The 24,878-nt window shown below is 42.6% G+C and overlaps 1 protein-coding gene across 1 annotated transcript in view; it reads right to left on the bottom strand.

The window, feature by feature from the left end:
- LOC311236492 (uncharacterized protein) overlaps nucleotides 1-24,878 on the bottom strand; it is a gene marked incomplete at both ends in the record, with an annotated part of 104,419 nt that overhangs the window by 62,603 nt on the left and 16,938 nt on the right. Inside the window, 3 exons of the mRNA XM_084324170.1 lie at nucleotides 3,710-4,352; nucleotides 10,925-11,040; nucleotides 17,218-17,310. Coding sequence (XP_084180296.1) covers nucleotides 3,710-4,352; nucleotides 10,925-11,040; nucleotides 17,218-17,310 — 852 coding nt within the window. The remainder of the gene's footprint in view (nucleotides 1-3,709; nucleotides 4,353-10,924; nucleotides 11,041-17,217; nucleotides 17,311-24,878) is intronic.

The raw sequence follows: 24,878 nt of genomic DNA, 5'->3' as shown, positions 1-24,878 counted from the left end.
ATCAGCCGAGGCTGGGTGAGGGAATTATGAATACCATGGCGAAAAAATGAAATATGATCTCAATAACGTTGTACGCCGTGGAATGGCGGAATTAGCATGACCTTGAAACCCGTCGTACAACGTCGTACAACAAGGGCGGCACGGTGGTGTAGTGGTTAACACTGTCGCCTCACAGCAAGAAGGTCCAGGGTTCGATTCCCGCTTGGGGACCAGGTTTCCATGATGCCAGGTAGCCAGGTGGGGTATCTCCCAGGCCTTTCTGTGTGGAGTTTGCATGTTCTCCCCGTGCTCGCAAGGGTTTCCCCCCGATAAGATAAACCCAATGGAAAAACATGCACAACAACAGATCGCTAACGCTGTGGCGTCCTTGACGAAGACGGGCAGGAGCACTTGGATTGGTCCCCTGGCGCGGCCCTCGCCGACGCCTGTCTGCTCCCGGCTGCCCTTGGGGGGAAGGACGATGGGATGGGTTAATCGCAGAGACGAATCGCATCGGCGATCCTACAAGAGACAATGCATGCGTGTGTTCTGGTGTGTGTGTGCTAACCGCTAAACATTGAGGATAATTGCATGCCAATTAAAGACCTCTGAACAGGTCCTGCATTATATTATTATTACAACGTGATTGGCGGTCAATGTGTTAAGCACCTATTGAGTAATTTGATGTTAAACTATTGATTATCGTTACTCAAGTCTCATGATGTCTCATGACCTGATGACCTGAAATCCTTCCACTTCCTAATGACACATTCAGTAAAGACCTGTCCATCTGTTTACCTCCAATTCAAAGTGAAAACCATCAGGTGAATAATATTTGTTCTATCGCGGCATGGTGTAGTAGTGGTTAATACTGTTGCCTCACAGCTCGAAGGTCCAGGGTTCGATTCCCGCTTGGGGACCAGGTTGCCAGGTACCCAGTTTGCATGTTCTCACCGCGCTTGCAAGGGTTTCCCCTCCCGATAAGATAAACCCAATGGAAAAACATGCAGAACAGATCGCTGTCGCGTCCTTGACAAAGACGGACAGGAGCACTTGGATTGGTCCCCTGCATGTCAATGTGTGCAATGAATAGAGACTTCTTCAAAGTCCAGTTTAATATACTTTGTTAACATTTAGGTCCAAGGTCATTTACTATTTATAAAAGTAAGGCGTTACATGCTCCGCTTGATAGGAGTTAACTCAACCTGGAATATAACCTCTCCTGGATATCTGTATAGATGGCATTGGACTTTCCCCCAGATCTTAATATTGATCATTGAAAACAGGAAGAAATTGGCTTCTCGTTTACCTGGGCACACAATTCAATATTAGTACCTGGCGCTACTTTTTCACATGTATATGCGTTAGTATCAGCATATTTAAACAGGGTTTCTGAAACACAAGCTAGTGGTGGTGACTAGTGGTCTCCACTCCCAGAGCGGACAATATTGATGGTTGACTCTTTCTGAACTGCAGTACATTTGATTGCTAAAGATTGAAAATGTTCTGCCAAAGTGCTGTATTGTTTTAAATCAAGACGTTTCTTCCATTCAATCACATAACACAATATCGTCTATGGCAGTTGTGTCCTGCATGTCTTTCCATCTAAGTGGAACTACAAGATTAGTACCCATATATTCAAGGACTGCTCAATGATGAGAATAAAATGTATAAACATTTATATATTGTTTAATGTCTAAACAAAACGTGAAAAATATATTGTAATATAATAGATTCACTGTATGGTAACATAGAGAGCCATTAAAAGAGATATATCTTGAATGCATAAACATATTACTTCAGAGTTACTTTGAGAGGATTATGTGCTCCAATATATTCCACTGCACCATTAATCTATAAATGCAGACATGTAATCATTGTAAATACATCACATATAAACATAACACTGCCTTCATGGCACAATCTTGATGTAACTAAGAGATTATTTTCATGCATGAATTACTAGACACACGCATGCACACATAAATGCATGCACACATATACACACACACACACAGTAAATTGAGGGGAAAAGATCTGTAGCATGCTTGTCCCCCCAAAACACACTGAAGCCCCTTTCACACATGCACTGGACTCCCGACAACCTGCACAGTAATCAGAACTGTGAACTGTTTGCTCGTAATCCAAAATGAATCGTTCATGAGAAATAAACATTTTAGATTGTAAAAAAATTTGTTTCACAATGTAATATTTCTTTTTTTGCACTGTTGGTTGCTTATTTCACTGTATTGAATACCATTGATCCTAATTCATTTAATTTCACACCTTTATTTTAACTAGAAAAAAGTTAAGATTGCCCTCATTTGCAGCGATGTCAGGTATAGAAAAGAAGAAATATTTTAACGTTAAATACATACATTTACATTGTCATTTAGCTGACGCTTTTATCCAAAGCGACTTACAAGTTCTGTACGACAAGTCATCAGGAAGGGTACAGCTCTATCAGCTGAGTAACAATGTTCATCAAAGTGTTGCGTGATACCGTGTAGGTTAGTTTATTAGGACAAGTGCATGACAGTAAGGTTAGTTAGGGTTAGACATATTTTATTTATCTTTTTATTTTTAATATCTAGGGACATCTATGGATTTCAGGGAATGTATTCAGGTATATTGTGTCTGTTACTAGGCTTGAGTAAATTGCAACAAAGGACAATATAAATTATGATTTTTCTTAGCATATTTGACGGTGAATAACACCATGCAAAAAATTACCAGACATGAAAAATGGCCACTGAGCTCGTTCAGCACCTTCTTGAGATCACCTGTACAAATAAATCTAAGGAAATGAATAAAGGGAAGATGATTAAACAGAAGGTTTTGTAGATACAGTACTGAATTCTGCCATCCGGACACAGGCAATTTGAAATATTATTATAGAATATAGAATATCAGGCCTATAAATGACCATATTATAGCCAATTCGCACATCTATGGATTGGCCCAAATCTCTTTCCAGTGGCAAAGTTCAATCTGGATTTAGTATCACCAGGCGTGCAGCAAGAACTGAGAATGAAATTTACTGTAAGTAGAGTTCCATTCTTATAATGGATATCCGCCATTTTGGATCGGATTGGACTCTTTAATTCTCCAGAGGTACTGAAGCTCTTCTCACACTGGTCAGAGTGCTAGGGCTTCTCTCCTGTATGAATGCGCTGGTGTCTCTTTAAGTTTCCAAATTGACTGAAGCTCTTCTCACACAGGTCACAGTGGTAGGGCTTCTCTCCTGCATGAATGCGCTGGTGTCTCTTTAAGTTTCCAAATTCACTGAAGCTCTTCTCACACTGGTCACAGTGGTAGGGCTTCCCTCCTGTATGAATGCGCTGGTGACTCTTTAAGTGTCCAGAGTTACTGAAGCTCTTCTCACACTGGTCACAGTGGTAGGGCTTCTCTCCTGTATGAATGCGCTGGTGTTTCTTTAAGTCTCCAGAGTTACTGAAGCTCTTCTCACACTGGTCACAGTGGTAGGGCTTCTCTCCTGTATGAATGCGCTGGTGAATCTTTAAGTCTCCAGATTGACTGAAGCTCTTCTCACACAGGTCACAGTGGTAGGGCTTCTCTCCTGTATGAATGCGCTGGTGAATCTTTAAGTATCCAGATTGACTGAAGCTCTTCTCACACAGGTCACAGTGGTAGGGCTTCTCTCCTGTATGAATGCGCTGGTGAATCTTTAATTGTGCAAAGGTACTGAAGCTCTTCTCACACTGGTCACAGTGGTAGGGCTTCTCTCCTGTATGAATGCGCTGGTGAATCTTTAAGTCTCCAGATTGACTGAAGCTCTTCTCACACAGGTCACAGTGGTAGGGCTTCTCTCCTGCATGAATGCGCTGGTGTCTCTTTAAGTTTCCAAATTCACTGAAGCTCTTCTCACACTGGTCACAGTGGTAGGGCTTCCCTCCTGTATGAATGCGCTGGTGACTCTTTAAGTGTCCAGAGTTACTGAAGCTCTTCTCACACTGGTCACAGTGGTAGGGCTTCTCTCCTGTATGAATGCGCTGGTGACTCTTTAATTGTCCTGAGGTCTTGACGCTCTTCCAACACTGGTCACAGTGGTAGGGCTTCTCTCCTGTATGAATGCGCTGGTGAATCTTTAAGTCTCCAGATTGACTGAAGCTCTTCTTACACTGGTCACAGTGGTAGGGCTTCTCTCCTGTATGAATGCGCTGGTGAGTCTTTAAGTGTTGAGATTGACTGAAGCGCGTTCCACACTGGTCACAGTGGTAGGGCTTCTCTCCTGTATGAATGCGCTGGTGACTCTTTAAGTTTCCACAGGTACTGAAGCTCTTCTCACACTGGTCACAGTGGTAGGGCTTCTCTCCTGTATGAATGCGCAAGGAGCAATGCAGCAATTGTGCCTGGAGAAGAGAGAAGTACACCAATTAAGAGTTCATATTTTTTGTGTGTTTTGCATTCGTTCAGTTTCAGTTCAGTTATTTTTTATTTCGGGCTTTGGACACATAACAACGGTCATTCCATAAACCACAAACGTTTTACCAGCTGATATTGCAGCATTGTCCAATTGTCCGAAAGGGGCTGAAGCACTAGGCTTGTCGGGCCCTACCCCTGAAGACTTACGTTTCTTTTTTTTGTTTTTATTTACATACATACATAGTAGATACATATAGTACACATTTCAGTGCACACATATAGTCCACATTACAGCACACATTACATTATAGTATACCTGCAGTATATAATAGTATATAGTACATAATAGTGTATACAGCACATATATAATGTGATGTGAGATATGCCAAAATTGGCCATCGGAGATCAAGCGGGACAAAGGCGGCGGTAGGACAAAGAGAAAGCATAGAGGTAGGAGAAATCCATCTTCCTGGCAAATGCACGTTCGCTGAGACCAGGATGGACGATTTAGGGTGCGAGTCCGATTCCAACGAGAACGAGAAGTGAGAGACTGCAACGTCTTGTGCTTTACGGAGACATGGTTGAAACCAGCGACTCCGGACCACAGCGTCTCTCCCTCGGACTCCTTCACAGTCTTCCGAGCGGATCGCACGGAAGCCTCCAGTAAGAGCGTCGGCGGGGGTGTCTGCCTCATTACCAACAACGGTTGGGTTAGCCCCAATCTCCGGTTCAAGTTTTACTCATTCACAGTCTTCCGAGCGGATCGCACGGAAGCCTCCGGTAAGAGCGTCGGCGGTGTACATCCCTCCCCAAGCGAACACCGCCAGGGCTCTGGCAGAGCTGGCGGAGCATCTCAACATCCACCAGATTAAACATCCAGACAATCCATGGTCATTGCCGGCGACTTCAATCAGGCGAATCTGAAAAAAGTGATGCCATCCTTTTTTCAGCACATCGCCTGCTCCACCAGGGGAGGAAACACGCTCGACCACTGCTACACCCCCATTCAGAGCCGGGTACAAAGCTGTACCGGCTCCTCCACTAGCGGGAGCCACAAGCACATCGGACCATGACTCCATCTTGCTCCAGCGAGTTCGCAGACACTGTCGTGAGCTTCATAACAACACTTGCTGATAGTATTGTCCCCCAAAAAAAGGTGCGGGTGTTCCCGAACCAGAAACCGTGGGTGGACACTAACAGTACTATCAGAGCAGCTCTGAATACTCGCACCACTGCCTACAAACTGGGCAGAGAGACAGGAAATATGGAAGAGTACAAGACTTCAGTCTACACTCTGCGCAAGGCTGTCAAACTTGCAAAACGGACGTATGCTGACAAAATGGAGGCACAAATGGCACAGAATGACACTAGAGGCTTATGGCGGGGACTGAGGACGATAACTGACTACAAAGTCAGCGCCCCTTCAATGGGGAGCGACGACGCCTCTCTCGCGGACAAACTCAACTCTTTCTACGCTCGGTTTGGTGCAGACAGTGGCACCGCTAGGTCAACGGCTAGTGGCGTCACTGGCGCGCCGGCTGTTGTGGAGGGGGGGGGGGCAGCGTGTATCCTTTCGGCAACTGGCTTGTCCTTCCGCGTTCCCGTTTGGCGCTCTGATTGGCCAGGTCATGTGACATGTGCGCCCAATAGCGTGTTTGCCCATTTCTGCGTCAAACAGCCTGCAAACTACCTGGCGTTCTATCGCCATGCTCTAAGACAAACTCTAACCTTAACCAACTTCGAAAGAGTGCCTAAGCTTAACCGTGCAAAAACTTGCCATCCCACGATTGGCGCTCATGTCACATGACCTGGCCAATCAGAGCGCCAAACGGGAACATGGAAGGACAAGCCAGTTGCCGAAAGGATTCACGCGGGGGGGCGGGGACGCTCTCTCATTGTCGGTACACAGTGTGAGAAGCGCATTTATGCAGGTGAACACCAGAAAGGCTGCTGGCCCAGATGGAAGAACAGGACGCATACTTAAGTCCTGTGCCAACCAGCTAGCCCCTGTGTTCACCACCATATTTAATCGATCCCTGGCGGAGTCAGTGGTCCCTGCCTGCTTCAAGATGTCTACCATTATCCCGGTACCAAAGAAACCCTCCCCAACAGGTCTCAATGACTACAGACTGGTGGCACTCACCTCTGTGGCCATGAAATGTTTCGAGAGGCTGGTCAAGGATCACATTTGTGCCTCCCTCGCCAGTGATATGGACCCTATGCAATTTGCATACAGGCCAAACAGGTCCACTGATGATGCGGTCTCCCAAGTACTGCACAGCACCCTCTCTCACCTAGAACGCCAGAAGGGGGGCTATGTGAGACTGTTCATTGACTACAGCTCAGCGTTCAACACCATAGTCCCCACCAGACTGGTGGACAAGCTGATCGAGCTGGGTCTGAGCTCCGCTCTGAGCGCCTGGATAGTGGACTTTCTGAGCGAAAGGCCCCAGGCGGTCAGGGTGGGGGGCCAGACCTCCAACACCATCACCCTGAGCATTGGGTCCCCCCAGGGCTGTGTTCTGAGCCCCCTGCTGTACTCACTATACACACATGACTGTGTGGCCAAGTTCAGCTCCAACTCCATAGTGAAGTTTGCGGACGACACAGTGGTGGTGGGGCTGATCTCGGACAACGACGAGAAGGCCTACCGGGAGGAGGTTGAGGTACTGGAACGCTGGTGCCAGGACAACAGCCTGCTCCTGAACATTGGTAAAACCAAGGAGCTGATCGTGGATTTTAGGAGGAGACAGCAGGAGACACACACACCACTGAGGATAAACTGGGCTACCATGGACAGGGTGAGCAGCTTCAAGTACCTGGGGGTCCACATCTCAGAGGACCTGACATGGACAACACACATAGACTCAGTCGTAAAAAAGGCGAAGCAGCGCCTCTACCACCTGAGACAGTTAAGGAAGTTCAGAGTATCTGGGAAGATACTCCAGTCCTTCTACTCCGGAGCTGTATAGAGCATCTTGACTGGAAACATCACTGCCTGGTATGGAAACAGCACGGCACAGGACAAGAAGGCCCTACAGAGAGTGGTGCGCTCAGCCGAGCGTACCACGGGTATTGCACTACCAACCCTGCAGGTCTTATACAACAAGAGGTGCAAATCCAGAGCCTGCAGGATAATGAAAGACCCTCACCACCCCAACAACAGCCTGTTCATGCTGCTGCGGTCAGGCAAACGCCTGCGAACACCAGTAACTAGGACAGAGAGACTTCGGCTCAGCTTCTTCCCCCAGGCCATCAGAGCCTTGAACACTGAACTCTCCACGCACAAGCACACATGAGCACACACACACTTGTACACGCTCACACACTAGCAGCCACTTTAACATGAGCACACACACACTCATGCTGCACACGCTCACACTTATGGTCACTTTACAGAAGGAAAGGTCACTTTAAGAATAGTATAGTATAGCTTGAGATTGTAAAATATAGCATTGTATAGCAGTGTACATAAAGACCCAGTACCTCATCCGTAGCTAACAGTGTATTGCACTACCACAGGACCTAGCATGTCCTACCATGCTCTAAATAACTCATGTACAGATACCGATATGCCCTACTTTGTTTACTTGTTATTGCACAATGTCGTTCTATTGGATTCGTATTATATATTACTATTGTATTATGCACATCGTTGCGAGCAAGACCCCCCGCATTTCATTGTATACTTGTATGCCGTGACAAATAAAACTCTTGTATCTTGTATTTTTTTAGTCTAGATTTGAATTGATTTATGTTTTCACAATATTTTAGTTAATTTAGTTCAGTTTGTATTTGTCAAGTTCTAAAAATGTTTTATGCTCCAAATGTAGTTATTGATGCGAATTAAAAGTAAATCTGCTCCAAGGGCGGTTATTTAAAACTGGCCAACATTAATAAAATACTGAGATAAAACCCAACATGCAGTTGCCTGAATGAAGATGGCGGCGTAGAGGAAGGACGTAGTGGAACGGGCTCCTACACAAAACTCTGACGTATCTTTTAGCGTAAGTATATGATAACTCACGCTGGTGAATATTATTAACCACATCGCTAACAAAGAAATGCCACCCAAAAAACCTGAAGCGAAGTAAGATAAATGCAAGAAGCCGACTGCATCGCCCAACGGTGGTGCTAGCATTAGCGTGAAACCACAAGGAGCTAACTCTCTAGCTAACTCTCTGGCTAATATGTTAGCTAACACCGAGGCTAGCAGTGAAACCCCGCCGGCATGGTTTCTTGGGGAACTGGAAAAAGTATTCGACAGAATACAAACCTTGATGGAACTCAAGTTGAACTCTCTAAATGTCTCGGTGCAAAGTCTCATCAGTGACAACCGGGCGCTAGGGCACCGCGTTAAGGAAATAGAAGAAGTGCATGCTAGCTATAGTGATAGCCTCAACTCCCTACAACAAGACCTCAGCGAACATAATAAAAATACAGAGGAAGAAGTCAGCGGTCTGAAAGAAAAGCGTGACGATTTGGAAAACAGAGAGAGAAGACGGAACCTAAGACTGGCAGTCTTTCCGGAAGGTGTGGAGGGTAAAAACGCTATCGCTGTCGTACAAGTATGGCTCCCGAAAATAGTAGACCTAGACACCGGGCAATCCATTGAGATCGAACAGGCTCACCGTACACTCCAACGCCGACCAGATGAAGGCAGCCTCCCCTGAGCCATAGTGATCCACCTACTCCGTTTTACTGATGTGTCCCGAATCCTTAAAACGTCCCGGGCCGGGTCGGTGGCAGTTAAGATAATGTATATGGTCCAAACCAAGATGACCCTAACTTCTATGTGAACCTTTTTCTTAAAGTGACATGCACCCCCTCAGAGCTTATAATTGGTGGTGATTTTAACCTGATATTAGACCCCGCAATGGATAAATCCTTCCCCACGCTTTAACCTCAGCGGCCAAGGTCCTTAGAAATAACTTATAGATCTTCATTTATTGGATATATGGCGGGAGCGGCATACATCCAGTGTTAATTTTGTCAACTAAAATGATGACTAAATATGGTCTTGCAGCCGCTATTGCACTCCATTTGAAACTATGTCGTTTGTTTTCTCGGCCGAGCTGCAGCGTGCGGGCGGGGTCTAAATACTCCGGCAAGACAAGCGGTCACCACAGATGCCTCGACGAGTTAATCCGCCCGCCCGTTCATGTGCAATGCTGGATAACGTGGGACAGACTACCGCGACCAGTATTTGGAATGGCGATCAGATAATTGGATTATTCTTTTTGCATTACATCAAAGACAAGGACTATATATTACCAATCTTGCGTTGATCCGATATTTTTTTCCCACGATCGAAGCCTCTCTGTGTGGAATGTGTATGTGCTGTGTCTCGTTGGTCACATCACGGCATGGATGGGCGCCCCGCTCCAAACCAATTTCTGTCTTTAACGCGACGTGGGCATAAAGGAATGGCGAAGATGCAAAGCACACCACCACCCTGGCAACAAACACCTCATACGGCTGCGCTCGGGCAGGCGTTTCAGCGTTACACCCACCCGGACTAACAGACTGAAGTTTAGTTTCTATCCCAGGGCCATATGTGCACTAAACTCAGCTAAAATTTAAAACAACAATCTGCCTGCACCCCCCCCCCCATGCAAACACACACACACACAACACTAAGGGATAGTGCAATTATCTTTTATACCCCCCTGTTTATGTTTATGTTATGTCTATTATGCCTTACTCTTGTTTTATATTTAATACTGTGTTTAGGACTGTGTTTTTATGATCTAGGACTGTGTGACGGCTAGCACCTAGGGCTGCATTTAAAATGTTGTTGTAACATTGTAACAATGACAATAAAGATCATTCTATTCTATTCTATATAAATAAAGTTTATTATTATTATTATTATTATTATTATTAATGCTCTCTACCTGATCAACCAAGACCACAGTGTCAAACAGACTAATGTTCTCCACCTGATCAACCAATACCACAGTGTCAAACAGATTCTCTAATGCTCTCCACCTGATCAACCAAGACCAGTGTCAAACTGTGCTGCAGTGTGTTTGGTTAGTGTCTCTCTCCACACCTCTCTCTCTCGCTAAGAGACATTAGGCTACAAACAGACACCCAGTCAAGCCCAACTCAGCCAGGAACAAGACTAGGCAAGTCTAGTTAAGCAAAACCCAGCCAAGAACGAGACTAGGCAAGCCTAGTTAAGCAGGACCAAGCCAAGAACGAGACTAGGCAAGCCTAGTTAAGCAAGACCCAGCCAAGAACAAGACTAGGCAAGCCTAGTTAAGAAAGACCCAGCCAAGAACAAGATTAGGCAAGCCTAGTTAAGCAAGACCCAGGCAAGAACAAGACTAGGCAAGCCTAGTTAAGCAAGACCCAGTCAAGAACAAGACTAGGCAAGCCTAGTTAAGCAAGAGCCAGCCAAGAACGAGACTAGGCAAGCAATTATTATAATTTTTTTTTAATTAATACAGTATATCTATATTTTTATCATAATTTATGTAAAGGTTTTTGTCTAAACTCTGCAAATGGATTATGCAAAACAACTCCCAATGTAATATTTTCTTCCCCATCTTACCGCTGACAATCTCTTGAGCGGGTTATCCAAGAGTCTCGTCTGTAGTTTAGCTCCACTTTTCTCTCCAAGCTCCTCATAACCTTGGATTACAAACCAGTCTGTGTCCTTTTCTGAAACTGAGAGAACAGTCATATTTTTATTTGTTTATTAAAAAGGATCCCCATTAGCTGATGCCAATGGCACCAGCTAGTCTTCCTGGGGTCCGAAGTCCCACATATCAATATATACACATACAAATATACATACATCCGCGCACATACATATACACAACTATATACATACATACATATTCAGAATGGTCTTTATTGCCATGTACTTTTCACATACAAGGAATTAGCTTTTCTCACGGTATTTCTTTTATTCGCTTTTGTCATTTCATAATTCAGCGGGGCACCTTGTGTATGCTGTACTGAATGTGTCTGAGCTGGCAGACGGTCTTATACCACCCTCTTATACCGGCCATTATTGCACCCTGTTAGAAACGGGTTCGTTTATTTTCTCTACCGCGCTGCGGCGTGGGGGCAGGTCCTAAACACTCCGGCAAAACACACGCTTGTAGGGATGGTTTTGACTACTGACCCCACCCGCACGTTGAAGTGCAATGCCCAACAACGTCCGAGACAGGATCGCTGTGGATAACTGGAATGGCGATCAGATATTTGGATTCTTTTTTTTGCATTACATCAGAGACCAGGTAAGGACATTATATGAAAGCTTGCGTTGATCTGATATTTATTTCTACCCCGATCGACGCTGTCTCTGTGTCTGGGGGGGGGGACGGGGACGGGGCGGCATGCCGGTCTAAACAACATTGCATGCATCAGTGCCGTCTGGGAGAAATGCGAGGCCATGTGCGAGATTTAAACGTGAGCCCCCCCCCCCCTAAAGGTAATAATGCAAAAGAAATGTTTTTTTATATAATTATTATTTTTCTTTTTTTTATTAATACATTTTTTTTTTGCATACAGTCAACATATTCTTAAATAATAGCACTGCCCGAGGCTGGGCATACAGTCAACATATTCTTAAATAATAGCGCTGCCCGAGGCTGGGCATATGATACAGTCAACGTATTCTTAAATAATAGCGCTGCCCGAGGTTTAGTGGCAATGCACCTGTACAGTCGTACACCTGGCAGTAACAGGGAAAATGCATAAAACACCCCTGGAACCTGGAAGCTTAAAGCCAGGTACATTTTTCAAGCACGACATGCAGATTTGCAGTTTTGCCTTATTTGAATCGAACTCTATAAGCTTAGTACACACGTCACAAACTGCACGAGTACAGTGTGAGCAGACCCTGTTGCATGATGCAACACACCGAGTGAGAGAGAGAGAGACCATGAGAGCGCGCGCGAGAGAGAGAGCGAGACCATGAGAGCGCGTGAGAGAGAGCGCAAGAGAGTGCGCGCGAGAGCGAGAGAGATTCAGATTCAGAGTTTTTATTTGCCACATGGAATCATACAATCAGAGTTTCTTCATTACACAATCATAAATAACATTCCATGGACAAAAGGAGCAGGAAGAAGAATAAATCTTATAGTTACCTGCCCCTTATTCCTAAACTAAAGAAGTATTTTCTTAATGGTCGGCGTACAACCTAATTTATACAAATAATAATTTATACCATTATACAAGAAACTCACAATTCACAGTTAAACAAGGAAAAAATTAAATAATAATAATAATAAAGAATAAAAGAAGAGAAAAAAAAGAAAAGAAAAGATCTCACTATTCAGATCACATTTGATTTTCATACCGACTAAATATTTCTTTTTTATAATTTTTTTTGAATAGATAAACACTACTACATCCCTTAAGCTCGCTATGGAGAGAATTCCACAACTTTACACCAATAACTGAAGGACACATCTGTTTAAGTGTGGTACGTGCAAACTGATGTTTAAAATTGTATTTTCTCCTACTAAACTCACTTTCTAAATGAAAAAGATTTTGTAGTTTTTCTGGCAGTGTATTATTTCTTGCCCTAAACATAATTAACATTGTTTGAAACTTAACCATGTCTTCAAGTTTAATTATTCTAGATTTAATAAATAATGTATTTGTGTGTTCTCGATAACTCACTTTATGTGATTCTTATGGCCCTCTTCTGTAGTATATATAATGGTTTTATATTGGCCCCATAAGTATTCCCCCATACTTCAACACAATAACTGATATAAGGTGAGATGAGTGAACAGTAGAGTGTTCTCATTGCCTCATACTCTAACACATCCTTTACTTTATTAATAACAAAAATACTCTTGGACATCTTTTTTTTAACGTGTGCTATGTGCGATTTCCATGTTAATTTATCATCCATAATCACACCAAGAAAACGAAATTCATTAACTCTCTCTATATCAACTCCATCTATTGTCAGTACTATATTTTCATCTAGTTTTCGATTGCCAAAAATCGAGAGCAAGAGAGAGAGCGAGAGAGAGAGAGCAAGAGAGAGAGAGCAAGAGAGAGCGCGAGAGAGAGAGAGAGCAAGAGAGAGAGAGATCCACGGCGGGAACAGAATAGATTGCATTAAAAACTCACCAAACGTCCAAGAGGAAGGAGACAACCATGGATATGACAAAGTTCACCAGTCCATATTGTCCCCCCCATTGGGATGAACTTGGGAGTCTGTTCCTAGTTTATCTGCCACACGTTAGCACTCGATAACGTAGCTAACGCTAGTTAGCTGTCCCTGCCTTTAGCTAAGCCGACATGGCTAGCCTGACTGAACTTTCTAACACGCAACAACTTTCATCTTCAGTCCATCTGCCGAACGTCCTCTTCGTCTTGGCATAACCTAATCACTATACTTGGTATTGATAAGCTTACGGCACACGCCGTTATTTCTTCTGCTCCGATGCTGCACATTTGGTTTTCAGAAGTAGGATGCTCTTGGCCAAGACGCTCCCGTGGATAGCGCCGAATAGTCAGACCCCGTACCTGTAACCCCTCCCCTCGTTGAAACCAATAGTATATCTGCAGAGCCGGAGAGCTCCAATAGTGTACCTGCAGAGCCGCAGAGCTCCAATAGTGTATCTGCAGAGCCGCAGAGCTCCAATAGTATATCTGCAGAGCCGCAGAGCCCATAAGTCAGACACATTCTACAAACGTGTCTAATGTGAAATATATAAGCATGTAAGCAAAACTAGATTTTAGGTCTGTGATGGAAAGTGATTGTTAACATTGTTAACAAGTACTATTATTATTATTATTAATTTTTTTCTCACAAGGCCCCCTTCCCTGCGAGGCCCTGTGGGACCGCACTGCTCGCACGCCCCTTGAGGCGGCCCTGGCATGCGTGCACAAGGAAGGATAATAATTATGATCTAGCGTTGATTTCAGGAAGATCCGATAATCAGGCGAAAAATGACGTGTTTATTGAATTACACAAACAGAGTCTTTTCCCTGGAATGACTCAGAAGCACCCAAACTATATTTTCAAAACAGTATAAAACGGAAATGTACGGATGAAAAAAGAATCTGTTTTTGTCAGACTCGACCCCGTTATTAGACCCCTAGCTATACTATAAAATATAGGTTTAGCTCTACAAACTACAACTACGTTTACATGGGATTAATGGACGGCAAGGAAGGGGTCACTTCCCGGAAGGGGCGTGGCACTCAATGTGTTAACAGTCAGATAATACAATAAAGTGGTGGAGTAAAATAAAATGAAATATGAGCTACGTTAACACGTTGGGCGCCAAACCCGAGATACGTCCGGTTAACTCGCCAGCGGTTGGGCGCCAGACCAGAGATATCTCGGGTTTTGGTCATTTATTCGATATTTTTATTAATTATTCATCCGGGGACCTTGGCGTTACCATAGGGAATGAGTCTGAGATCGCCAAAGTGCAATACCGGCCGCATCCAGCTAGATGGCGGTATCTAGCACCCTTTGAAACCTTGTATCTTGGCCTGTGCGTCGATCAAATGTCTCCGGGTCAGCTTTTTTTTTGGGCAAGTGGAGCAGTTATACCGGTCGGATTGAGAAGTGTCAAATGCTCCCGATGCATGATGTGTGGTGGATAATGTTGGCGACGATGGACATCAATACTATGAATCGCGATCAGATAATTGGAATATTCTTTTTGGGGTACATCCTAGTCAAGGTAAGGGCTATATGATATCAATCTTGCATTGATCCAACCATGTCTTCACCTTGATCCGAACGTGTGTGTGTAACGTTACTCCACAACGTATGCCGTTGGTGACGATCAAAGCATCAAAAAACTATTTGATTTGAGAATAGTAGCGGGTCCAGGCAAGAAACGGCAACGGTTATAGTATAATAAACGCAGAAGGCTATTCCTGAGCATTTCAGGAATGACCCCAGACCATTGTAAAACCACTTATATTTAGAGTTGTTCCGATACCGATACCAGTATCGGAAATGCCGCCGATACTGCCTAAAATGCTGGTATCGGTATCGGCAAGTACACGTGAATTGTAGCCTCCGATCCCATGATGTAATTTATCTCCTGCAGAGTCCTGCGGAGAGTGAGGATTATAAAATGAACATGTTTTAAAGTGTGATGCTGTGTCATTTTAACAGCAGATACACTTTCTTAAATTCCATTGTCCCCGACAGTGCTGGTGTGACGGGGAGCTCGGACGGGATGTGTTTTGCTGGTGTTATGATAGCATTAGCTGGAAAGATAGCTAGTTGGAACAACATCCGCTTTAACGTTACATCAAATCAGATGATCGCCTGTCCTTTCTCCAGGACCTAACACTGTCCGTGACCGGCTATCAACAATAATGCACCCACGGTGAATTGTATAAGTAGCTACTGACTAGCGTTAGCTGACTATTACTAACGTTATCAAATGTCAATGCGGGAAGACGAGCTAGGTCAGTTAGCTTAGCTTGATAACGTTACCGTGTCTAAAGTTGGTGCATAATCCAGCAATAATGGCTGCAGACCTGCAAGCAAAGTACAGCAAGTGCCAAAGGATAAGAGTCTGAGGCGGAGTTTCAAAAGAGAATGTTGAATATTTATTTTGCATCAAAAATCACAACATGAACGTTCTATCTCCCACTAGCTTACAGACTGAATAGGGTATATCTGCAGAGCCACTGAGTAGCGAGTGCAACACAGTTTAATGTCCGTGTGGATCATTGGAGTAGGGTATATCTGCAGTGCTGCAGCCCACTCATTGATTAATAATACTAATACAAATCTATACAATCACCTGTTGTTGAATAAATACCATTACTTTCTAGTTATGACTAAAAAAACAGTACAACAGTATCTTAAAAAAAAAAAAAAAAAAAGTATAATTTATATAATAATTTTTTTATTTTAATTTTTTTATGTATGCACTGGTATCGGATAAATATCGGTATCGGCCGATACCCAAAGCTTAGGTATCGGAATCGGATCGGAAAGGGAAAAATGGTATCGGAACATCTCTACTTATATTCACCACGGTATAACACAGGAACGTATGGATGAAAAAATTTATTCTTTTTCACATAGTGAGCGATAGATATTTGATGTCAAATGGGCCATAGTATTGTATCCATAGCTATAATATAGAATATAATATAGCCCTGCAAACAAGGTGACGCACTCCCATCTTTTAAAGCGTTGGCCTAGCTACAACAGGGCCCGTCTAATCCCCGGCGCTGAATGAGTTAAGCACAATCGAATAATATATTTATGAAATAAAATATAGGCCAGGGCTGTATGACTGTATATAAGAGGTTGAATACAATTATATGAGATATAAACTAAATAACTAAATATAGCACAATAGATATAGTATAATTATAAGTAAAAATGTAATAGGAATAGGAATAGGCCAGGGCTGTGCAACTGGGCAGATGTGGTCAATTATACAATTATATACACTAATTAGAAAGAGTAACAATACAGTGGACAAGTATATAGTCCAGTAGGGTGTGTTAATGTAACACAGTGGGGGGTGTCAGTGAGGGTGGTGTAGTGCAAGTAAGATGTTTGTGGCTGCAGGACTTCCATCCCAAGCTGCCTTAAGAGATTGTATGTAGAAATGTATTTGCCAGGTAAATGAGATCATCTTGGTTTTGTCCTTCAACCCCACCAGAGACAGTTGTCTTTATGTGAGACTTATCTTTTAAACTATGTTTTTTATGGTGCTTTTATATGTAATTCATTCTATGTATTGTCTTTTATATGGACCCTGAGTCCGTAATAAAATGTAGATTGATTGACATCCATGAGGTATTTAGGAATGATAAAAATTAAGAACAGAATTACTTTAAAGAATGTAAAGAATGTAAATGAAGTGGTAAAATGATCACCTCTGGTAAGTTCATCTATGTCCAGCAGACCATCCTTGTTGCCACGGGTGATGGGAAGCGTGTGGACGTCTGGACAATCCATCAGGGGTTTCTCTAGACGTCGACACAAAGATGCACAAAACAAATGAATCATGGTGGACGCAGTGGATTATTTGCCAAAAAACTGAAGGGTAAATTACAGCAGGTGAAGAGAAAAAGATACCTTCATGTCATGGTTCATAATGTACCGACAATAGCCTACATCTGCCAAACTTCTTTTTGTTGTACTGTACTTGTGCTGTATAATGACAGCTAATCTAATCTACATGAGGGAAACCGCCACTTCCTAACAAGTTGAAATAAAGGTTTAAAATGGAAAAAAAGGAAATGTTAGCTTTAGGCTAGAGCGTAATGTTGCCTCCTAGCTCTCCAAACCATGCAACAGTAAAAAGTACAGACAGGTAGGATAGTTCTAGTATTGATCACAGACATAGGATAGTTCTATGTATTGATCACAGACATAGGATAGTTCTATGTATTGATTACAGACATGTAGGATAGTTCTATGTATTGATCACAGACAGGTAGGATAGTTCTATGTATTGATCACAGACATGTAGGATAGTTCTATGTATCGATTACAGACATGTAGGATAGTTCTATGTATTGATCACAGACATGTAGGATAGTATTGATCACAGACATGTAGGATAGTTATGTACTGATCACAGACCAGGGCTCCAGACTAACTTTTTACATTGGTTGCAACTTTTTCATTTAGGTGCACCAGCACATAATTTAGGTGCACCCAACATTTTCACTGCGCCTTTTGCCGCTGCAATAATACATTTTAAGCGTTACCTTTACCACAGTGGAGGTTTCTCTATGACAACACGTGAAACACAAATTCACTCATAATTCATAATTATTATTAATTTACATATATATATATATAATTATATATTTTTTTTTAATTATTATTATTATAAAAAAAAATTATTAGAAATGTTTTCCTCTGTAAAAAAAATTCCAGTGAATTTTTTTTTTTTCAAAAATGGCCAAAAGTGACAGCTCTGAGCTCTTTGGTCAGAGCTGCAGTCAGTCATGGCTATCTGTCAATCACTAAGTGAAACTTTCACTGCACAGGCAGTTCTTTTCATTCTATTACCCAATCAAAATAGGCTATTTGAGTCATCTAAGCACTGCCTGTGCAGATTTGCCTCAGCCACCCACGAACGCGGGTTGAATGATTGACAACCTTCAAATCCAATCAGAGATTGCTGCATTGCACAGTCAAAACAGTCCAGCTGCAGTTCCGTAGGTTAGGCTTAGCTGGGGCCAATCTCAAGTTTCTCAAGTTTCTTTATTAGTTGTCATACAGAAGTACAGAATACTTTTACACAAAATGTAACAGAAAGAAGCATTTTGTATAAAAGTATTCTGTACTTCTGTATGACAACTAATAAAGAAACTTGAGAAACTTGAGATTGGCCCCAGCTAAACCTAACCTACGGAACTGCAGCTGGACTGGTTTGACTGTGTGCAAGGCAGCATTGAAAGAGCAAGCTAGTAGTTTAGTAAGCTGTACAGCTATAACAACACAGTAGGCTAAATTAAACTTTGCGCCAACATTAGGACCTAAGTATAAACCAGCAACTGAGCAACATGAAGTGGACTTATGCATCTGGATCAGAAAAAAAGTGGTGGATGAAAAAGTAAGTGCAGTGTTTGTAAAAGCTTGTATGCTAACAGTAGCTAGCCAGCTTAGCCTACATCACAATGATGATCACCAAGCTAACTTACTGTACAGTAGGGCTGGGCAATTAATCGAAACAGAATCGCGATATCGATTCATAGACCTATGCAATCTCATTTCTAAGTTATGACGATTTTTCTTTTATTAAAAAAACGGTTATAATTTTTTTTTATTATTATTATTTTTTAAACTTTTTAAATGATTTTATCTGGGTTGAACACGATTTGTGGAACTCCCTCTGGTGTTGTGGTCGTGGTATTCACTGATCTTTGGGAAGTATTTCGACATGCACATGGGTATCTTAGTGGTGTAGTGTTGTAGACCAGGCCCATTGCAAGTTGCTGTACTCTGTCGTCTACTCGAAGCCATCCTAGGTTGTCAAAGTGGGCAGGGGTGAGGTGGGTTTTAGGAGTAAGGTCAAGCAGTAGTCTGACCAGTTTGTTTTGTGATGTTTGTAATCTTGTTTTTAGTGCCTTTGAGGTGCTTTGGTACCATGAGGTGCAAGCATAGTCGTAGTACCCTTGAATGAGTGCTCCTGTTAAGAGTCTTCAGGTATTCTTGTTTACCAGAGAGGAGATCCGGTACAGGAATCTAGTTCGTTGGTTGACTTAGTTTTATTACATTGGATCCCATTTTGTCACAGGAAAGATTTGCCTCTATAGGATGGAACCCAGGTAGGTAATTTCATCTTTCCTTTTAAGATAAGATAAGATATTCCTTTATTGATCCCCTTGGGGAAATTCAGGCATCATAGCAGCATGGGGGAAGGAGGGGGGGGGGGTACAGGTAGTAAAAACAACACAAGCAGTGCAAACAAATAGGTCAATATAATTTACTATCTAACTAACTGAAATATATTTTCAGTGTCACATAAGGTGCCGTATGCATAAGGTAGTGTTATCATTTACTATCTAACTAACTGAAATATACATTATTCATTATTCACAGTATCACAGTATCCACATAAGGTAGTGTTATTGTCCTACTTGGGTTCCTATTAGTTCTAGGTCGATGTCTGGCAGCAGTCCTTGCCCACTGTTGTGGAGCCTGATGGCCACTGGTATGAAGGACTGTCCGAGGCGGTTAGTTGAGTGTCGGGGGGGTATGAGCAGGGACCGAAACTAGAGAGCGCCACCCGCCATTTGCGCTCAGTTTTTACGTTTGGCGCCTCCCACTGAGACGTCTGAGCGCCGTGTGACGGGCAATCAAATAGTCATGTGAAAACCGAAAATCATGATCCAATTCTTTAGCGGAGTTCTCACTCGCTGTCTCAGCACAGACATGAAGCGCGCACCGCGCACTGCTGCTGCTGCTACCCCCTCCCCACCTGTTTCTGTATGCCTGCATGTAAACAGAGGCTATTGCCTCCGAGTCACCGTGACGTTAGTTAGCACTGCTGCTGCTGCTCCTACCCCTGTATGCCTGCATGTAAACAGAGGCTATTGCCTCACCGTGACGTTAGTCTAGTCAGTGTGGGACCTTCGTGAGATAACGTTAGCTACCGTTACAAAATGACCCAGTCAACTATTCACTTAGTTTAATACATGAGGCATTGTGTAACGTTATCCAGCCGGCTAGCTACGGATAGCTCCCGACATCAACAAATCCTCCAGCAATAGTCCAGTGCATAATACCTCCGTTGGCTAGGTAACTAGTCACTACAAAATGTCGCAGTAAACTAAATAGTTCACTGAGGCGTTGTCCCACTCCCAACGCCATCCAGCAGTAGCTACAGATAGCCCCTGGCATCAATGTCCTACAACAACAACATGCGTATTCGAGTCCCTGGTTTACATCGCATGAGTGAGGGCTGCTGACTAGGGTCCAGGTGCAGCGCCGGATAATTCTTTTGCATGCTGAATGTAGCGTTTAGGGTCCAGCTGCACCCCCGGAGAATCCTTGCTGGAGCTGGAGGCCACTCGAGTATACACACAGACAGTGGAGCTGTTTGCAGACAGCGAGGTGGCGATGTCTCGCAGATAACACAATCACAAGTATGATTATATAATATATATATTTTATTAAAAAAAAATATATAAAATAATAATAAAAAAAAATGTATCAAAAAAAAGTTGGCAGGTAAGAAATATGCTTGGCGGGTAGATTCTTCCCATCTACCCGCCACTGGCCGGTGAGTCAAAAAGTTAATTTCGCTCCCTGGGTATGAGTCTGTGGCTTCCTTGTCACCTTCACCTAATATGTTTTGATTTGGTCAGGTGCGCAGCGCGCTGTCACCTAATATGTTTTGATCTGATCAGGTGCGCTGTCACCTAATATGTTTTGATCTGGTCAGGTGCGCTGTCACCTAATATGATTTCATCTGGTCAGGTGCGCTGTCACCTAATATGATTTCATCTGGTCAGGTGCGCGGTCACCTAATATGTTTTCATCTGGTCAGGTGCGCTGTCACCTAATGCTAATATGTTTTCATCTGTGTCCACTGACCACTGACACACAGTGGGGGATGTTTTAAAAATATAATTTAATATATAATATAATCATTTGTGCTTCACCTAAAAATTTGGTCAGCAGCCTCCACCTTTTTTGTCAGTTCCCATACACACAATCACACATTAGTAATTTCTTAAGATGTTATGTAAATGATTGTAAAAAATAACATTGTATTACAGTTAGCTAAGCTCACAAAGTCCAATCCTTCACTTTTTTATGTCTATTTTAACACATTCAGCTCAGCTCCAGTTAGAGCTGTCCCCAAGCCTGTTTTTGGGATTCGAACATTCGCCAGGGTTTTTCGAACGGATGTTTGAACCATCGTTTTTAATCATGCAAACAGTTTGCTCCTAAATAGGGAGGTGTAGTCTGACGTCACTTTGTGTACAGTCTCCTAATGTACAGTCTCCTCCCCATCATATGTATATATTCTCTGTTAGGATCTATGGGTAACAGTACTGTATCAGAGGAGAGAGGGGGTGAGTTCAGGAGAGAGGGGGTGAGTTCAGGAGAGATGGGGTGAGTTCAGGAGAGAGGGGGTGAGTTCAGGAGAGAGTAGAGCCATATGAAATCCGCGTTCACGGAATCGCGGACGGAATCGCGGAATTAACCAATAAAAATGGAATCAACTGCAAAACGTGGAATATTGCAGAATTTGGCCTAATCTGGACTGAAATTCAGTTTTTTGGTGGAACGTTGGTGCACACGCGACCGGGGAGGCGGACACTAGAGCGGGTTACACACAACACAGCAGTCTCCAAGCGTCTCGCTGCTTCGGTGTTAACATCGTCAAGAAGCTAAGAAATTCCCCAATAAGCCCTCAATTCAGAGCAGAGCAGTATCCTAATGACTTTTATGCCTCCGGCGATAAGGTGTTTTGCTAATTCTGTCAACGTTCCGTGGACTGGAGCCACAAAAACACTTGCGACACTATTGTGATTAAATAGCTATAACGTTAGGTAGGGGTGGACGGTATAAACGGTATACGGTATTAATTTGCTCTACGGTATGGATTTTGACTATACCGTGTAACCGGTAGAGCAGCTCTAAAATAGCAATGACGTCATGTAACCACAGCGTGACTATTTCAATCGCATTTGCCCCTAAAAATAGATAGAATTAGTCATAGATAGGGCTGCAACTAATGACTAATTTGGTAGTCGACTAATCTACCGATTATTTTTTCGATTAGTCGACTAATCGAAAACCAATGTAAACCCAAAAAAAAAAAAAAAAAAAAAAAAAAAGGATTTTTTTTTTTTTTAATTACCTATCTTTGTGAAAGTGGCTTCTCAGCTCTGGTCCAGCTGAAGACAGAGCAGAGGAACAGATTGGACATTGAGCATGACCTCAGAGTTGCTTGTCTACCATCACCCCAGACTTTGAGACTCTTGTCAGGACCAAACAACAACATCATAACATGATGATCCCATAGCAAATTAAAATAATGACTCATGAAACATTTGAATTTGGATCTTTAAGCCACTTTAAATGAAAATGTATTTGAAGAACAATACAGCAATCACTCATAACAAGATAAATAAATTAAATAATACAAATTAAAGTGGAAGTGTACTTTAAATAACTTTTGTTTGCTGTGTGTGAGAGGAGTCCGTGTGTGTGTGTATGTGTGTGTGTCTTACTCTGACCGCTGTGTGAGTGAGAGGAGTGTGTGTACTGTGTAATTTGTGTGTGTGTCTTACTCTGATCGCTGTGTGAGTGAGAGGTGTGTACTGTGTAATTTGTGTATGTGTGTGTGTCTTACTCTAATCGCTGTGTGTGAGAGAGAGGAGTGTGAATGTGTGTGTGTCTTACTCTGATCGCTGTGTGTGAGTGAGAGGAGTGTGTATGTGTGTGTGTCTTACTCTGATCGCTGTGTGTGAGTGAGAGGAGTGTGTATGTGTGTGTCTTACTCTGATCGCTGTGTGTGAGTGAGAGGAGTGCGTGTGTAATGTATTGTGTGTCTAGTCTGATCATCATCTCCTGCAGGGGAACAATGTTTTCAATGTCCAAAATTTGCTATGGGATCAGCATGTTATGATGTTGTCTGGAACCCTGAGAAGCCACTCTCACAAAGATAGGTAGTGCACAAAAAAAAAAAAAATAAAAAATTAAATAAAGTTTATTTTTTTTTTTTTAATGACTAATCGACGCAACAATTTCTCGTCAACGATTTTTTATAATCGACATCGTCGATTATGTCGACTAATCGTTGCAGCCCTAGTCATAGATAATAGATATGTGCAAACTGGAAAAAGTTATTTAGGAGGCTTCGCGCAGTGGGCGTGTCAACACGCAATTGTCATTTCATAATAAACACATATCACCGCGGCGCACAGCAAGTTTCAATTTCAGTTCCTGGCATTTTTAACCAGTGGAGAAAGGTAAGATATTTCCCTATCGTTTTTCTTATATGAATTATTCTACGTTAATAAAACATACCTGGTGATCAACTACAGTTTGCTGTAAACATTACGATATGTGTGTAGTGTTATGATAACGACGGCTGCAGCGGGAGGACGGCTGCAGCAGTGGATTTGCGAATAGCATGCAGGTGCAGAGCCGCAGAGCCAGGGGCTCTTTCAGGTCTGGTCACAGGCCCGTCAAACAGCGCCCCCCCACCCAACGGCTGAATTGCCACCAGACCTGAAAGAGCCCCTGGCTCTGCGGCTCTGCAGCTACATATGCTTCTAGCAAAATCCAGCATCCAGCCCCGCTGTTTGCAATGGGAGCAGGAGTCTCGACTCTGGACTTATTTAATTTGGAATATAATGACTTTATACGCAAAAGTAGCCTAGTTTTAAGTTAAAATATTATAAATCTACATGCCTTGAGGATGTCATTCTTTATATAGCCTGCCTATCAGGCAAAAAAAATTATTCTAACAGAAACACTGATACCGTGATATATACCGTTACCGTCTATGCTTCAAATGATACCATGATATAAATTTTAGACCATACCGTCCACCCCTAACGTTAGGACATGATAGCTTCTTGCTAAATCTAGTGCACTCATCCATTTGTTTAATGCAAACGATTGTCATTATACACTGCCCTTTATAAACGAAATAAACTAAACTAAAGGTGCCTAAATTATGCATTACTATATTTCATCACAATATAATAGATATAGCTAGGCTACTGACATTGTCATTGTGATAATGTCAGTAGTAGCTGTATCTATTGTTTACACTTGAAATGTGTATTTTTATTTTGTCACAATATTATTTGAAAAGTATTGTGTAAAATTGAACTGTATTTCTGAGTTGCAGCACTTAAAAACATTAAATGGACTGTGATATCATATTCAATTGTGGACATTTATTCATTCCCACTTATTAGACACTATTTCTGATGGTAAAATGAGCATAAAAAGCAAAATACAGAATTCTGAAATATTAAAACGGAAAAAACAGAATTTGGGAAAAAATTTAATGGAATTTGGAAAATAATAAAAACGGATTTCATATGGC

The sequence above is a fragment of the Notolepis coatsorum genome (genome assembly GCF_963971535.1).
Source record: "Notolepis coatsorum genome assembly, chromosome: 11".
NCBI lineage: Eukaryota > Metazoa > Chordata > Actinopteri > Aulopiformes > Paralepididae > Notolepis > Notolepis coatsorum.
This window is presented reverse-complemented; position numbering and strand designations above follow the sequence as displayed.